At 45.5% G+C, this 14,913-nt stretch overlaps 3 protein-coding genes across 7 annotated transcripts in view; 2 read left to right on the forward strand and 1 right to left on the reverse strand.

The window, feature by feature from the left end:
- The window catches only part of LOC135248798 (GRB2-related adaptor protein 2-like), a 290,320-nt gene that overhangs the window by 102,726 nt on the left and 172,681 nt on the right, over positions 1-14,913 (forward strand). The window lies entirely within an intron of this gene.
- Positions 2,624-6,513, reverse strand: LOC135248790 (protein CutA homolog). Of its 4 annotated transcripts, XM_064323721.1 has the most exons (7): positions 5,529-5,656; positions 5,034-5,098; positions 4,620-4,768; positions 3,868-3,927; positions 3,725-3,770; positions 3,429-3,478; positions 2,624-2,851 (listed from the first exon to the last, which is right to left on the reverse strand). In XM_064323721.1, exons 1-7 carry the CDS (start codon positions 5,539-5,541, stop codon positions 2,752-2,754), a joined length of 483 nt encoding a protein of 160 aa, XP_064179791.1. In that variant the 5' UTR covers positions 5,542-5,656; the 3' UTR covers positions 2,624-2,751. The 4 variants fall into 4 exon arrangements, with proteins under 4 accessions (XP_064179791.1, XP_064179793.1, XP_064179792.1 ...); XM_064323723.1 differs by lacking the exons at positions 5,034-5,098; positions 5,529-5,656 and adding an exon at positions 6,406-6,513; XM_064323722.1 differs by lacking the exon at positions 5,034-5,098 and having other exon boundaries at positions 5,529-5,666.
- Positions 5,552-14,102, forward strand: eif3d (eukaryotic translation initiation factor 3, subunit D). Of its 2 annotated transcripts, none has more exons than XM_064323716.1 (16): positions 5,552-5,687; positions 6,722-6,847; positions 7,167-7,212; positions 7,598-7,734; positions 8,309-8,394; positions 8,782-8,854; positions 9,196-9,317; positions 9,624-9,756; positions 10,227-10,374; positions 10,771-10,901; positions 11,596-11,681; positions 11,924-12,053; positions 12,431-12,573; positions 12,988-13,180; positions 13,487-13,580; positions 13,934-14,102. In XM_064323716.1, the coding sequence occupies exons 2-16, from the start codon at positions 6,725-6,727 to the stop codon at positions 13,945-13,947; spliced, it is 1,659 nt and encodes a 552-aa protein (XP_064179786.1). In that variant the 5' UTR covers positions 5,552-5,687; positions 6,722-6,724; the 3' UTR covers positions 13,948-14,102. The 2 variants fall into 2 exon arrangements, with proteins under 2 accessions (XP_064179786.1, XP_064179788.1); XM_064323718.1 differs by having other exon boundaries at positions 9,202-9,317.

Below are 14,913 nucleotides of genomic sequence, written 5' to 3' on the forward strand. Positions count from 1 at the left end.
ATTTGGCTCTGTACTTTATTTGGGTCTGGACTTTTAATCCAACAATTCACATGTAGTTAAAGGGTTTCTATACATTTTTGTTTCACCATTTAAAAATTACAGCACTTTTTATACACAGCATTAATATGTCCAAAACAAAACTGTGCTCTGAAATGACGAAAACTATGTATAAGTACTCTAACATCTACATGGTGAAACAAAAGTGTAAAAAGAAAATCCCCTTAAATAAAAGCTGAGAATGTGCACTTTAACCACAAGTTTAACCAATTGTTTGATTGCTAGTTGAAAATTGTACAGAGTACAGAGCCAAATAAAAAAAATATATTATAGAGCTCAATGTATAGATGATAATTTGTTGTAGTTGTTTACTCTATTGAGACCCCTGACCTCTCAGCCCCAGATATACCTCAGGAGACTCGTTATTCCCAAATCAACACAATGATGTCATAAATCAAAAGTGGGATCAAGAGCCCCTGACCCTCTCACAAGGGGATTGGACCTCACAAATCAGTTATTTTGCAGGAACTTCATTAATAGGGATGGCTCTTTAAAATCTTCAAACACTGGTGCAGAATGAGCCTTCTCTCTTCGTGAACTGATTTAAAGAGTAATTGGACTCACTGTGTCAGCCTGGCCCCGCCTACTACACCATTTTGAAAACTGCTTCCTGGGGTGAGTGGAGTAGGAGTGTCCATCTCATTTGCATAAGGCATTTTCCATGCACATGAATGTGTACAGCATAGCCGAAACTCAAATTAAACTGCCAATTCCAAACAAATGTGAATCAAGATTCAGAAATTGCACTGCCTATTTCTCACCTCAAACGTTTTCTGACAAAAAATATTGCAACATATTAAACATTTTAGTGGACTGTTTAGGCGGAATATGAAGACCTTTGTGAACAGGCCACAATGTACTTTTGCCCTCCCCGCCTTATCCATGCGTGACAAGATTGAAAATAAGAATTCTGACTTTGATGACAGTGGTCCTGACTAAACCTGGTCTCTATCTTTAAAGTTGAGGGAGCAATTGATGTATTAGGTATCAGTCCAGAGCCTTGTTTATCACATTCATATTATTATTATTGCCGTTGTTGTTGTTATCATTATGCACAATTTGTGCAAAAAGAGATTGAGATTAGACTCCGTATGTGTCCAGGCCTCCTCAGAGTCCAGACCTGAAACCACAGGTGAAGAGACACTGAGGTCCTGGACGCAGATTGGCTCGCGTGTCAGTCCACCAAGATTCTGAGGAGGTGCTTTGCTATTAGACCAATGGCCAGTTACTTCTGAAAAATCACAATCTTGTGCAGGAAGGACCCCAGTTGGAGGCAGCGAATCCAATAAAAACCTCAGCTGATGCCAATCTCATAAACTGGAATGTCCATTTCCAGAAGCTTTACAGTCATAACATCTGGGGTTGAGGTTAGGAAACAGGTTGTCATCAAGCAGCGCAGTAAAGTGGGGAAATGTCTCCCCCTCGTGGTTGACTGTGGCACATGGATTCATTAATCTGAAACAACCGGCAGAACAGGGGCTAGAATGGATGCTTTTCACTCAGTCTTTGTACATGTATCATAGAAGAAACTAGAACATTTTACAATAAGGTTCCGGTGACTAACATACGTTAATCCATTAACTAACCTGAACTAATCAATTAACATGTATTTATGTTAACTAAGCCATTAGCAAGGGAATAGGCTGAGCAAGTAAGTGTCTTAGGTGTAAATATTCATGCATTTATTTTTGGCAAGTGTTACATTAATTAACAATTTGTTAATGTTAGGAAATGTTCTTAAGTATTTCCATTACTTGAGATGATCAAAAGGGAACAAATCATACTTAACATTAAGGTACATGTAACATGGAAAAGAATGGTGCATGATTTGATAAAATGCAAATAAATTAACAAATGTTGCTTGCACACATTGCTCATATTAACAAATGTCTTAATAGATTAATTTTCTCTTTCTTCAGGTCAGTGAATGCATTCAGTCATTTTATTGTAGAAGTATGGAGGTCTTGCTTTCATTTTGTGCTCTGCATCGGTGCCAATAATGATAAATTAAATATTTAGTTCCAGTAAAATTTATGGATGTGCGATACAGAAATCCTGGGCAGACGTCAATAGTGTCTGCCCGGCCATGTTGGTCGATCCAATACCCTCATTTCACATTGTAGCCCTAAAGCAAACTGCAACCGAGTTCCAACATTAGGGGAAGTAGGCCAGCACTTGCATCATCATTGAAAGAAAAAACTTCAATTTCAAGTTGATTACTGTATTAAGTACAGAGCCTAGCACTACTGAGTCTGTATAGCTCTGTTTGTGAATTTGGCTGGTAATTTCAAATGATTACCATCATTACCATGATGAGGCTACTTCCTGAGCAGTTTCAGTGTTCTTACCTAGGATCAGTGATGCCTGAGGTCTATTGTCCCTCTGGGCAGCATGCGTGTTCTTTTATTATATCAGCAAATCATATCAGTTTGATGTTACTGCGCATCTCTAGTAAAATTAGGGCTAGAAAACATGCCAGCTGAAAGGATGCCTCTGAAGAATGTCTTTGTACATGTTTCAGTGAAAAAAATGAATGAATAAGAAAGCTGCATCATCATGTCGAGCATTTCCAGTTTAGTCACTCGTTTTTATTGCTTAAGGTTACAGTTCCGGCCCCCTCCAATGCATTATCACAAGTTGAACAGACGGTGAGCGCACATCCCCATAAGGGCCACAGGGGGTGAAAGAGAGCACTCACTCCGGCACGCCCTCACCCAGCCACTTCAGATAGGGCGGGTTTCCCTGATCTATAGGCAGACTGATGACCTCAGCCACTTCATAAGGATGGTTTGACCTGCAAACAATAGTGGCGCACACTGACTAGTATAGTATGTTTTTTTTTTTTTAGTTACTCAGCAAATCAAAGTATGCAAAGAATACAGTACATAATTACTATAACACAGATCAAAATGTAAACTTCTAAATTCCAACTAAATTAATGAACAACTTTGAAGTTTAAATAGGCTACAGTAGGTTAACCCTTATGGAAACAGAATGTACTGAAATATATTGTAGGTATGTGTATTTTTCATTTTTTCAAAATATCAAGATAAATATAGTTCACAGCAATTATGTTGAAAAATATATTGCAATATCTGAATGCTGCAACAATTTGGATACGTACTCGCATATTATTGATATTTTCGGACACTAATAATACACTTTATTCTAATGAATTGCAGTAAATTTCATTTTAACAACGGAATGGTTTATACACGAACCTCAAAATTAAGCCATTCTGATTAGAGTATGACGATTTCCTGACCCTTAAATTAGGATTTGCACTGCTTTGCTTGTGACATGACCGGTCACACGCGGTTGAATAAAAGATTCAACATTCACAACAGTAATCTTAGAATGTAAGGGCTCACCTCACATACTCTGCCAGTGCGGAGACCTTTGAACTTCTGGTTTTAATCATCTGAAAAGGGGTTTCAAAGTTATGCATGCGCACAGTAAACCAGGAAAATGTTTCTAAGGTGCATGCCCTTCAAAAGATCCAGAAAGCATGTACTGCGTGCACAGCAAAAACTCACTTTTGATGAACAAACATTTCACCACGGAAGGTGGAGGGTTACAGATCTGAATGCAGTATAATGCAACATTGATTCATGAATCTGCATTAGAGTAACACAGTGGTAAAAAAAAAAGAAAAAAAAAGACTCACCAGCAACACTTCATTATCCTCCTCAATCTTTCCCTGCCACTGGTATCTGTAAGTCAACACAGTAACATTTGAACTCCTGCAGCATTCTGCTCAATCCGCATATACAGTTGGCTTACTGCTCCAGAGCCAGCACGAACACCTACATTGATGTGATCTTCGGTATGATGTTGACACAGGCAGCCAGTTTCTTCTCAACCATTCCTCTGAGAAAGAAAGTGCCACACACAGTTTGAGAAGGTAAACCTCGTTCATCTTGCAACTGAAGACGGTATTCATGCAAAACAATCCGCTCACCTGCGATTAATTGTCAATGGACGTACAAATCAGTCAGATGTTATTATGTTAAAGAACAGATAACATTACATTACATTACATTAGCAGCTTATCAAGCGGTACAAAATGCATTTCATGATCGTAGACAACGCTGAACAGGTCAGTAAGGTACATTACTTATTTTGTAAGCTATTCTAGCCGAGAACAAAGAACACTATCCTGGTCTAACATCTGCAAAGCCAAACTAGGCAGAAGAATAAGCTAGAGTATTAGAACAAATACAATTTACCAAGAAGTGCAGGGATGGGGACCAAATACAGATAAAGACCAAATACATAAATGTATAGATTTGTAATAAAAAAAAAAACACAGGCTGAATGGAATTCTCAGGCCTGGATATGGTGCCGTGTTCAGTTAGCCAGTTCATTTGTCCCTTGCAGCACTGATAGAAGCAGCATTAAGAAGAACAGTGCTACAGATACACTTACAACAGCATAACCGATACTGAAAATGCTGATGAATAAACCCATCCCTGGAATGGACTCTAGGGGTAAATATATGCTCCAGAGCTGGGATTTCAGAACTGCCAAAGCACATCCCGCAATTATGTGTTTCTCTTTACCTGGCCAGGTCTTTGGCTACCTGCTCGTTGGGACAGGTAACGAAGGCCGCGGAGTGTGTTCCAGATGAGTATGACTCAGACGCCATGGAAAATGCTCCCAAACCCACAGTCCTCAAAAGTGGGAGCATTAAAGTACTCAACAACACGCTCTGGAAATGGAAACAGAGTCAATCATTCCATGCTAATTATGGATGTCTTGCAGTGTTTGAAGTAACTTGGGGGTTTCTAAGATCGCACATTTATCCAGTAGACAAGAAGCAAAAATCTATATGTAAGCTACTTGCAATGTGTCATGCTTCAGCGAGAACGTACTTGTCTACTACATACCACGCGATACGACCACACCCACTCAGGGTGTCTAGTCAGTCGCAGTTTAGCAACGTTATCAAGAATAAATCGGTGGTGGACACTTACCACAAACACAGTTATTAAATGTCCACTTTGTAATCCCTCTACACTAAAAAATCCGAAGCGCATGCCTGTGTAAAGGATATGCATGCATGTATTACTGTCAAGTCAAAGGAATCGTGACACACTATATCACTATATTTGACGAGCTAAACAGAGATCCCTAGTGACTACATGGCTTTCGAAGCTATGAGATAGTGGACCTAGCCAGATATGTCCTGTTAAATCATAATGTTCCTGTGGTCACAGTTCCAAATGTGGCTAGCTAACTAAATAACACAGCGCATTACTTGCTAGCTAGCTGCATGCTGTGAACTGGCGATAGGTATCATAGCTAAGTTAACATTTAATGCAAGTTAATATCTTAGCGTGTTGCAGACTTTGGTTATGAACTAAAGTAGTGTTTTCGCAGAGAACAGTCATGCATGCTGCCGTAGTAATTATCTATGAGAGTGGACTTAAAAATGTAATTTAGCTCATTAAAAAATATGTATTTCGCACCTTTTACTTGCATGCAGCCACGACAGGAAGTACGTCACGCTTTACGACACTTCACAGTTCTTTTTCCGCCGGCGTTCTACAAAATGTTGCGCTAAATATTTCTGGATTGAAGGACTGTTGAATTTGCTTGCATCCATCAAAATCCAAGATACAATCGAGGTATTTAACATTTATATACATGCACTAAAGTGGTTATGGTCATCTTCTGGCATTATTTACGTGTTTGTGGTGATTTATCTTGTTTTGTATGCTTAAGAGCTGTTAGCTATCTTGTTAGCTATGTATCCAGCCATTACTGCCGTACTGAGTGCTGGATGCTTTTTAGTTCATTCTAGCTTACCGGGGGTATTCCTGGTTTGATCAAGTGCAAGACAGCGTTAATTTACTGCAAGAGTCGGTTGTATCGTGAATGTTTTGGTAATACAGATTCCGAATATAATGATCGGAATATTAATTTGTTAAATTAGCTGTGTGCAACTACACATACTGTCAAGTTACCTATTCCAACGAAGCGTCTGGCGAGTATCTAGCCAGCATTATAGCGAAACCACGAAATCAATTTTGGAACTCTAAAGTTTGCATTGAAAGCACAGGAAGGGGACTGTCACCCACAGCAAACCCTAAAACGCCGAATTCTACAGCTACTTCGTGTTGAGGTGGCTCAGTATTTATGTGCGATTTCCCAGTAGCTGAGTAGCCCAGTAGGCCGGCATACCTAGTTGTCCGTTCAAGTGTCGAATTTGAACTAAGTACGTGTTTGTTAACCGAACTCTTGGGTAGATAATGAAGACTCCTAACCTTGTGATGCTCGTTTCTGTCCGTAATTTGGTCCTGTGATGACTAGTCCACTGCGCAAACTGACGTATGCCAGGCGTACCGTTGGAGAAAGCAGTGCTGAACATCGTCTGAGGCCTTGGCCAAACTGGCCTTCATTCCTATATCCGCTTTGACCACCGGAGGCAAATATACCCTGAGACTTAACTGGAAATCCCTGACAAAAACTGAGAACATAACGGGCGTTTATGGTCATTTGAATACGTACCTGACTTGAGTAATCACAGCTTTATGATGAAATAAATGTGCGTCTTATATTGGGGGTGGTCTGAGATGCTTACAGGGAGAACCTGTCTTCTATAGATCAAGTGGTAGTGCCTGTTAAAGACACCACTGTCTGTCGTCTTCCCCCAACTCAGATCATGGCCAAATTCCATGCCCCCGTGATCCAGGACAACCCCAGTGGTTGGGGTCCCTGCGCCGTGCCAGAAAAGTTCAAAGACATGCCCTACCAGCCCTTCAGCAAGGGTGACCGTTTGGGCAAAGTAAGTTACCCTCGCACCGTCTTCATACTTGTGAGCAGTGTCAGAGAAACTTCAACACGCTCAGACTTCCCACTGTCAGAGCATCCTCACACACATACCATCACCCCTATGGGAAGCGCCACTCAACCATCACACATGCCGCCACACCAGTAACCAAGTCATAACCTTTGTTTTTGATGAAGGGATGTTACTAATTGTGATTTGCATTGAAATATATTGCCATTTAATTTGTTTAACCATGAAAAGCTTGGTTTTGTGTTGAGTGTTAAGACCTGTTTTACTTTCTCAATATGGGTTGACTTTCTCCTTCTCCCTTCAGGTTGCTGACTGGACTGGAGCTACTTACCAAGACAAGAGATACACAAGTGAGTCTCAGTCCACATCCCCAAGACGTGCAGTTTCTGAGCCTCTTTGTTTCAGGGGTGTTTGGTTGGCTGGTTTGAGTTCAGAGCAGCTGAAATGTCAAGCTAAAATTTGGTGCCATTTTGTGTTCAGTTAAACAAGCAAATTCACTTGAGCAGTGGGCCAACTGTACCTTTAACGGGGCGTGTAATGCCCACAGAAATCCAAAAATCTGCCTCTATGGGCAAAAACATGTGTTATGTAAAGGGTCTGAGCGAGGATTTCTGTGTGGATCTGCCAGGTGTGAGAAGTGTGTGGTCATAGTCATGGGAGGGGTCTAAATGGATTCCAGCCTATTGCCTGACACCTTCTGCAGTGGTAATCCTAGAACGCCTCTGTGCTTTACAGATAAGTACTCCTCTCAGTTCGGCGGGGGCAATCAGTATGCCTACTTCCACGAAGAGGACGAGACTAGCTTCCAGCTGGTGGACACTGCCAAGACTCAGAAGACGGCCTACCAGAGGAACCGCATGAGGTTTGCCCAGGTACACATCCGGTCTTACAGATCTTAGTGTGTGTGCAGTGTCCTCACAAGTCCTGTATCCTGTCAGATGTAGCTGGGACTACATTATTAGGGTCATCATGACTTATCACCTGATTTCAAAGGACACGCCACACACAGCTGTTACAAACCGCACTAGTGATATTTATGACAATGTTGTTACAGTGACAGCTAATTCTGCGTCTCGCTTCAGAAAAATGAGGTCAGACGGACATTTATGATAACCAAATGTTTTGTTATTGTGAATTGCTTTTCTTAAAAGCAGCCAATCAGTCCAGGAGTGTTAAATTTTGAGGTGCTGAAGTGGTGGTAAGGAGCGGTGGTCAAGGTTCTTTCCATAGACTGCGTTGTTGCCGTTCTCGTTGTTAGTGTTAATCAGTTTAATCTTCAGGGTCCAAGTTGAACTATGCGGTTGTTCCCTGCACTTGGACCGGTACTTCTCTCTAGGGGTTTCGTCATACTTGTTCCTAGTTATGGTTATGGTAAGAGCGTCTGCCAAATGCCTGTAATGTAAATGTAAGGTTCTAAAACCCGGTCGTCGTTTGTGCCTCTTGCAGCGGAACCTGCGCAGGGACAAGGACCGCAGGAACATGACCCAGTTCAACCTGCAGACCCTCCCCAAGAGCGCCAAGCAGAAGGAGAGGTGAGCCGCCCCAGAGCGCGCGCACCTGTTCAGCCCTCGCTGCGTTCCTCACGGAGTGCCTAATGAGAGAGCTTTCACGCTACCTTCCTCCTTAAGCTAATTAAGCCTTTTCATGAGTCGCACTTTAATGTTCCTGGCATTTCATTAGTGAGTTGCAGTAATTGTATTAATCGTGGTAAAAAAACAGGAAATGTGCTGTCCTTGTTTGACAAACGGTGTATAACACAACTGGCAATTCAGTGGATACTACATAGTGCATCATAGGTCATGAAGGTGAATGTTTAGAATGTGATTTCCTCCTGTGCTTTCTGCGGCCTCTAATAGCCTTGTGGGTTTAGCGGTCTCGTTGTTGATTGTGGATTTGACCGCCTCCCCTTCCATCCCCAGAGACCGCATGCGTCTGCAGAAGAAGTTCCAGAAGCAGTTTGGCGTTCGTCAGAAATGGGACCAGAAGTCTCAGGTGGGTCCCCGTCTCTCATCCTTCACAACCCCATCCCTCTTTACTTCGCTAAGTGCTGTTCTCTCTCCTTCCACATTGTGCCTTCTCTTTCTCTCTCTCTCCTTCCTTCCTTCCCTCAGATTAATATTTTGGAGCGTTACTGTGCTGTCCCAAAGGCTCCTTGCTGTTGGATGCTGATGCTGTGTGATTGGCCTCAGTAGCAGTTGGATGCTAGTGTGATTAGCCTCAGTAGCAGTTGGATGCTAGTGTTATTAGCCTCATTAGCAGTTGGATGCCAGTGTGATTAGCCTCAGTAGCAGTTGACTAAGGGTGCGCTTTCCCTCTCTCGGGTGCGACGCTAGGCCCAGCTGAAACCAAGGGATTCATCAGTGGAGGTTCGCAGTGACTGGGAGGTGAAGGAGGAGATGGACTTCCCCAGGCTGATGAAGATGAGATACATGGAGGTGGCGGACCCCGTGGACATGTGAGTTGGCCTTACCCCGGAAGCGAGTAACACTTTGGACGGAAAGCTTCCTCATTGCTGTTTAACGGGATCATAGAACGCTTCAGAAATTTGAGGCAAGGCAGGTGTTCTGTGACTGTGAAGGGATATCACCCTGTCTTCATTAGGGTTACCACCCTATGTTAACCCAACAAGAAGCTCATATTCACTCTACAGTCTACACATGAAGAGTGACCATTGCTGTCTAAGGCACTGAGTTAGAGCATGGAGGTGTAGGGACTTGTAGTTTGAGTCGCCTGTGTTTATGGCCTCTCCCCTTTCTCACAGTGAGTGCTGTGGAGCTCTGGAGCACTATGATAAGGCCTTTGACCGGGTCACCACCCGCAACGAGAGGTCACTCAAGAGCATCAAGAGGATCTTCCACACCGTCACCACCACCGACGATCCTGTCATCCGCAAGGTACAGGCACACACTCTCACTCGCGCACACACACACACACACACACACACACACACACACAAACACCTCTCATTGTCACTGCCACTAATAACCCTGTCGTTCGATGGATGTTTCTCCTGCATTGTGAGTCGCTCTGGATGAGAGCATCTGCTAAATGAATGTAGTGATTTACACACACCTGTCCTGTGCAAGGCCTACGCAAAACAAACTAGCCAATGGAAACCGATTCAGAGACATGGCAGTCCTTCACTAAGAAGTATAGATGTGGAGATTTTTGTTTGTTTAACGGAGATACAGCTGTGCTGAAAGCTAGTGACACTGCTGAGGCTGACTCAGGATTTCTCACAGCTACAGCTCGTTGTTGTCTGATTGGGCAATGCACAGTTAGACTGCGTCAACTCATTTCTTGTGAGCCGAACAGGCAATACTCTGTAGCATGTGAAGCATTGTTTCTCCTGCCCCTTCCCCAGCTGGCGAAGACCCAGGGCAACGTTTTTGCCACCGACGCCATCTTGGCCACCCTGATGTGCTGCACGCGCTCAGTCAACTCCTGGGACATCATCGTGCAGAGAGTGGGCAACAAGCTCTTCTTCGACAAACGAGACAACTCTGATTTCGGTGAGCTCCTGCACTCGGCCCATGCTGTCGGTTGGATCACAGAGGAAGGGATGTCTGGCAGAGAGGAAGTGATGTCAGTTGGAGATCTATTGTATGTAAAAGCACTGTCCAGGTCCTCTGGCATGTGGTAGTCTGAAATTACTCCGGTATTCTAACACGTAGCTAAGTGCAGTAACTAGACATTTGGTCAAAGTAATTGTTCACCTTTTGTAAATGTCATTCTTAATCCTGCTCAGAGCCTCTGTATCTGGGTGGGTGACTTGGTATAGTGCGTGCTCAGTGACTCCAGTGTACTGTAGAGATTCCTCGCGGTTTCGGCACCGGTATCTCGCTGTAACCGAAAGCCCGTCCCTGAGTGCTCTCTCCGTCCCGTCCGCCCCCCCCCCTCCCCCCCAGACCTGCTGACCGTGAGCGAGACGGCCAACGAGCCGCCGCAGGACGAGGGGAACTCCTTCAACTCGCCCCGCAACCTGGCCATGGAGGCCACCTACATCAACCACAACTTCTCCCAGCAGTGTCTGCGCATGGTAATGCAGCGTGCGCCGCCCCCCCGCCCCCCCTCGAGGCCCCCCTTGAGGCCCCCACTCACCCGTTCCATTCTCTCATTTACCTCACACACTCAGAGCGGTGCGCCGGGCTGTCATGGCAACGTGTATTAGATAAATAGCTCGGGAGAAACACGGGCACAGAACATGCAGTGGAACAATAAATAAGCGGAAAGCAGAAATAAAGAGCTGTGTATGTATAAGCATTAACAAACGTTATTAATTGACACGGTGCATAAATATTGTTGACAGCAACGTGCAGCATGTCATTTGTGTGGAGCCTGACACTTTTTTTTATTTATTTATTTTTTATAATAACATCTTGTGTAATGGGAATTACCTGGTGCTCTGCTGTGAGTGACCCAGCGTTAAGCCAGCATTAAAGTTGCATACCAGCAGGTGCGCAGTGATGTTTGAGACGGTACACTAAATCAGTTTGTACTACAGCGCTGGAGTGGTTAGGCACTGGCTGGGCCTGTGGTATTTCAGATGCATGATGCGAGCCAAGAGGAGGCTGTCAGTATTATTGTTAATCCAAAGAAACTGTCGTGGGTGTTAAAGCGCTGCGCTGACCCTATTGGGTTCTGTTCTGTGAGCACACGCTGGGAGGAGATGGTGTGTAGGTGGTCTTAAAATGAAGATTCTCTCTCTTTCTCTCTCTCTCTCACACACACAGGGAGGAGAGAGGTACAAGTTTCCCAACCCCAACCCGTTTGTGGAGGAGGACATGGATAAAAGCGAGGTGGCTTCCGTGGCTTACCGGTGAGTGCTGGCCCCCCCATGGCCATTCCTGGTACTGCATCCCCGTCAGCCTGCTTGAGAGACAGGAAGTGAACCTGTGGTTAAAACGGATGCACATTGGCATGGGTTTGTGCTCTTTTGAGCTGCATGAGCTTCGGTACAAGTGCATCGGCCCTCTGGGTTGCCACGGGGATATTTTTTGGGATTTGATGGCGATGGGGTGTCTCACGGGGGGGATGTTCTTCCCGTTCTCCGCGCCGCAGGTACCGTCGCTGGAAGCTGGGCGAGGACATCGACCTGATCGTGCGCTGTGAGCACGACGGCGTGATGACCGGGGCCAGCGGGGAGGTGTCCTTCATCAACATCAAGACGCTCAACGAGTGGGACTCCAGGGTGAGTCGGGCAGTTCCGTTATTTACTCATTTCAGTGTGAGACACAGTAGAACCACCTTTCCCCCCAATACACAACACCCTGCAACCCTACAAGTCTGCATGACCGTACCCCCCCAACCCACAAGCTCTCGGGAGCAGTTATACGAGTCATGTGCTTCATATGCCACTATTTGGTTTAAGCTGTCAGAATTGTGTATTCATATCAGACATCAGATTTGTTGTAACTGAGTTGACAGCATCAGAAGGTGGTTTTGACAGTGTGTGGTTTGTGTTGTCAGCACAGTAACTGAGTGGTCTGTTGGCAGAAGGTGTTTTTGACGGTGTGTGGTTTATGGTGGCAGAGGGTGGTTTTGACAGTGTGCGGTTTGTGTTCTTAGCACTGTAACGGAGTGGACTGGCGGCAGAAGCTGGACTCTCAGAGAGGAGCCGTTCTGGCCACAGAGCTGAAGAATAACAGCTACAAACTGGCCCGCTGGACCTGCTGCGCCATGCTGGCGGGGTCTGAGTACCTCAAACTGGGGTGAGCAGTGCACGCGCGCACACACACACATCAAATACACACACACACACACACACACACACACATCAAATACGCTCACACAAACATCACATATACACACACACAAACACCCAACTGCATACACACACATTACATATACACACACACGCACACAGAAAGACCTGAATGCAACACGCATCCCACGCTCTCAAATACCGCTGCATCGTTGATGTGAACGTGCGCGCACACACACACACACACACACATACACGCACGCACGCTTGGCTCATGAACCTGCTCGCTCGCTGCTTACAGGAGTTCTGAGATTAAGATATTAGAGGAAGTGGCGATGGTAGGATTCTGTGATTAGTTTCGTCCCTAACCCTGCCCCTCGTCCCCGTCCCTGTCTCCCGTCCCCCTCCCGTTGTCGCGCAGGTACGTGTCCCGTTACCACGTGAAGGACTCGTCCCGCCACGTGATCCTGGGCACCCAGCAGTTCAAGCCCAACGAGTTCGCCAGCCAGATCAACCTGAGCATGGAGAACGCCTGGGGCATCCTGCGGTGCGTCATCGACATCTGCCGCAAGCTGGACGAGGGCAAGTACCTCATCCTCAAGGACCCCAACAAGGTGAGGCGCGGACAGTCCTAAAATCTCTTCAGTGCAGCGCAGAGCATATGGCCAAGCATCATATGGTTACGCAGCAGGAGGCAAAAGAAAGATTTTGTTTTGAATACGTATTTCCTTGTTGGTAAATCACCTCTTGCACATACTTTACTGGGCTGGAAATACCTACCGGTGGCTATGTGTCTGCATGTTGAATCTGACAACCATGTCTGTGGTTGACTGACTTTGTGTCAGTGACTGTAACCGTCTGTGTCTGCATGTGTCTGTGTCCACCTCTGTGGCTGACCGTGTTCCTGTCTCCGTCCACAGCAAGTGATCCGTGTGTACAGCCTCCCTGACGGAACCTTCAGCTCTGATGAGGACGAGGACGAAGAGGAGGAGGAGGAAGAGGAAGAGGATGAAGGTAAGGGGGGGGGTTGAGGAAGGGGGCGGTGCTTCCACGCACGTGTGTATTTAACGCCTTGTCTGCTCCCCAGGTGTTGTCTGTCGTTTGCAGAAAGAGAGGCTACAGTTTGTCAGATGTGCTTCCAGCAGTGTGATTGGTCATTATCAATGATTGGCAGATCCCAGTAAATGAGGCACTAATCCGTTCTCAGTCGGCAGAGTTTAATGCATTGCACAAAGGAACCGAGCTCAGCAGCTGCTGCTGTGCAGCCATATGTACATGTGCACCTCAGACGGGTAAGACTGATGACATCACTCCTCTCTGATTGACATCCTCTCCCCCATCTCTCTCTCTCTCTCTTTCTCCCCTAGACGAGGAGAACTGAGGCATGGAGACGCCTCGGGTGACCAAACGAGTGAGCCTGGCTCGGCCCGGCCCGGCCCGGCCCCGCCCGGCCTGCCTGGACTGAGCCCAGCACGTAGCTGTAGGCTTCTCTCACACACCAGCGATGGGTTTAAATAAAGAACATCAGTGTTCCGAGCCCTTTGCTCCTGTCTTTATTTCGCCCCAGGGAGTGCGCTGGTTCTGTTCTGTAGGGTCCCCTGTCTGACTCAATGAGCTTGACTGGGGATTGATGCAAAAGCAGAAATGGACAAGCCATTCGTGTGTGTGTGCACGAGTGAGTGGGAGTGTGTGGGTGTATGTGCGTGAGTGAGTGGGAGTGGGAGTGTGTGGGTGTGTGAGTGAGTAGTTGGGTTGGTTAGTCTAGTCAGAGTTGAGAGGTTTCTTGGGGGGAGCATCATACATCTGGTTCTTTCACAAATATTCCTGTACATGTAGATTGAATCTCATTCAGTACTGTAAAAGGGCTTCTGTCTGAGATTCTTATGTAGAAAATGTGTGTGGAGCAAAGCTCTAGTCTCTTAGCTTTAGGCCTGCTGCAGCAAATGGATCAAGTCTGAATCAGAACAAGATTAAGTGCTCCTTTTCACCAATCGCTTTTGAATAGTCATCTTGGGCTCCGGTAGAATTTTATACTGAACCTCTTGAGTGATTTTAAACGTTCATTCTTTTGAACATGAGCCAGAGCCTGAGTTTTGAACATAGCTCTGTGCATCCCACAAAGAGAATGTGCGTGGTATCAAAGCAGATCCATTTGGGCTCTGTTGAAGACCATCTGCTCAAGAGCCTCCAAACTGCGGGTACAACGCAATGAAAAACCCTCCTCTTCCACTATACAAGCATATTGCACTTTTGTGTTCCCAAAACACCCAATGGCACCAGAATAGCGGGGGCGCGGTGTCTTCATAATCCGGTGGGTCTACGTTCTACGTCATCTGGAGGTAAACTG

This window comes from Anguilla rostrata, chromosome 2 (assembly GCF_018555375.3).
Source record: "Anguilla rostrata isolate EN2019 chromosome 2, ASM1855537v3, whole genome shotgun sequence".
NCBI classification, from domain to species: Eukaryota; Metazoa; Chordata; class Actinopteri; order Anguilliformes; family Anguillidae; genus Anguilla; species Anguilla rostrata.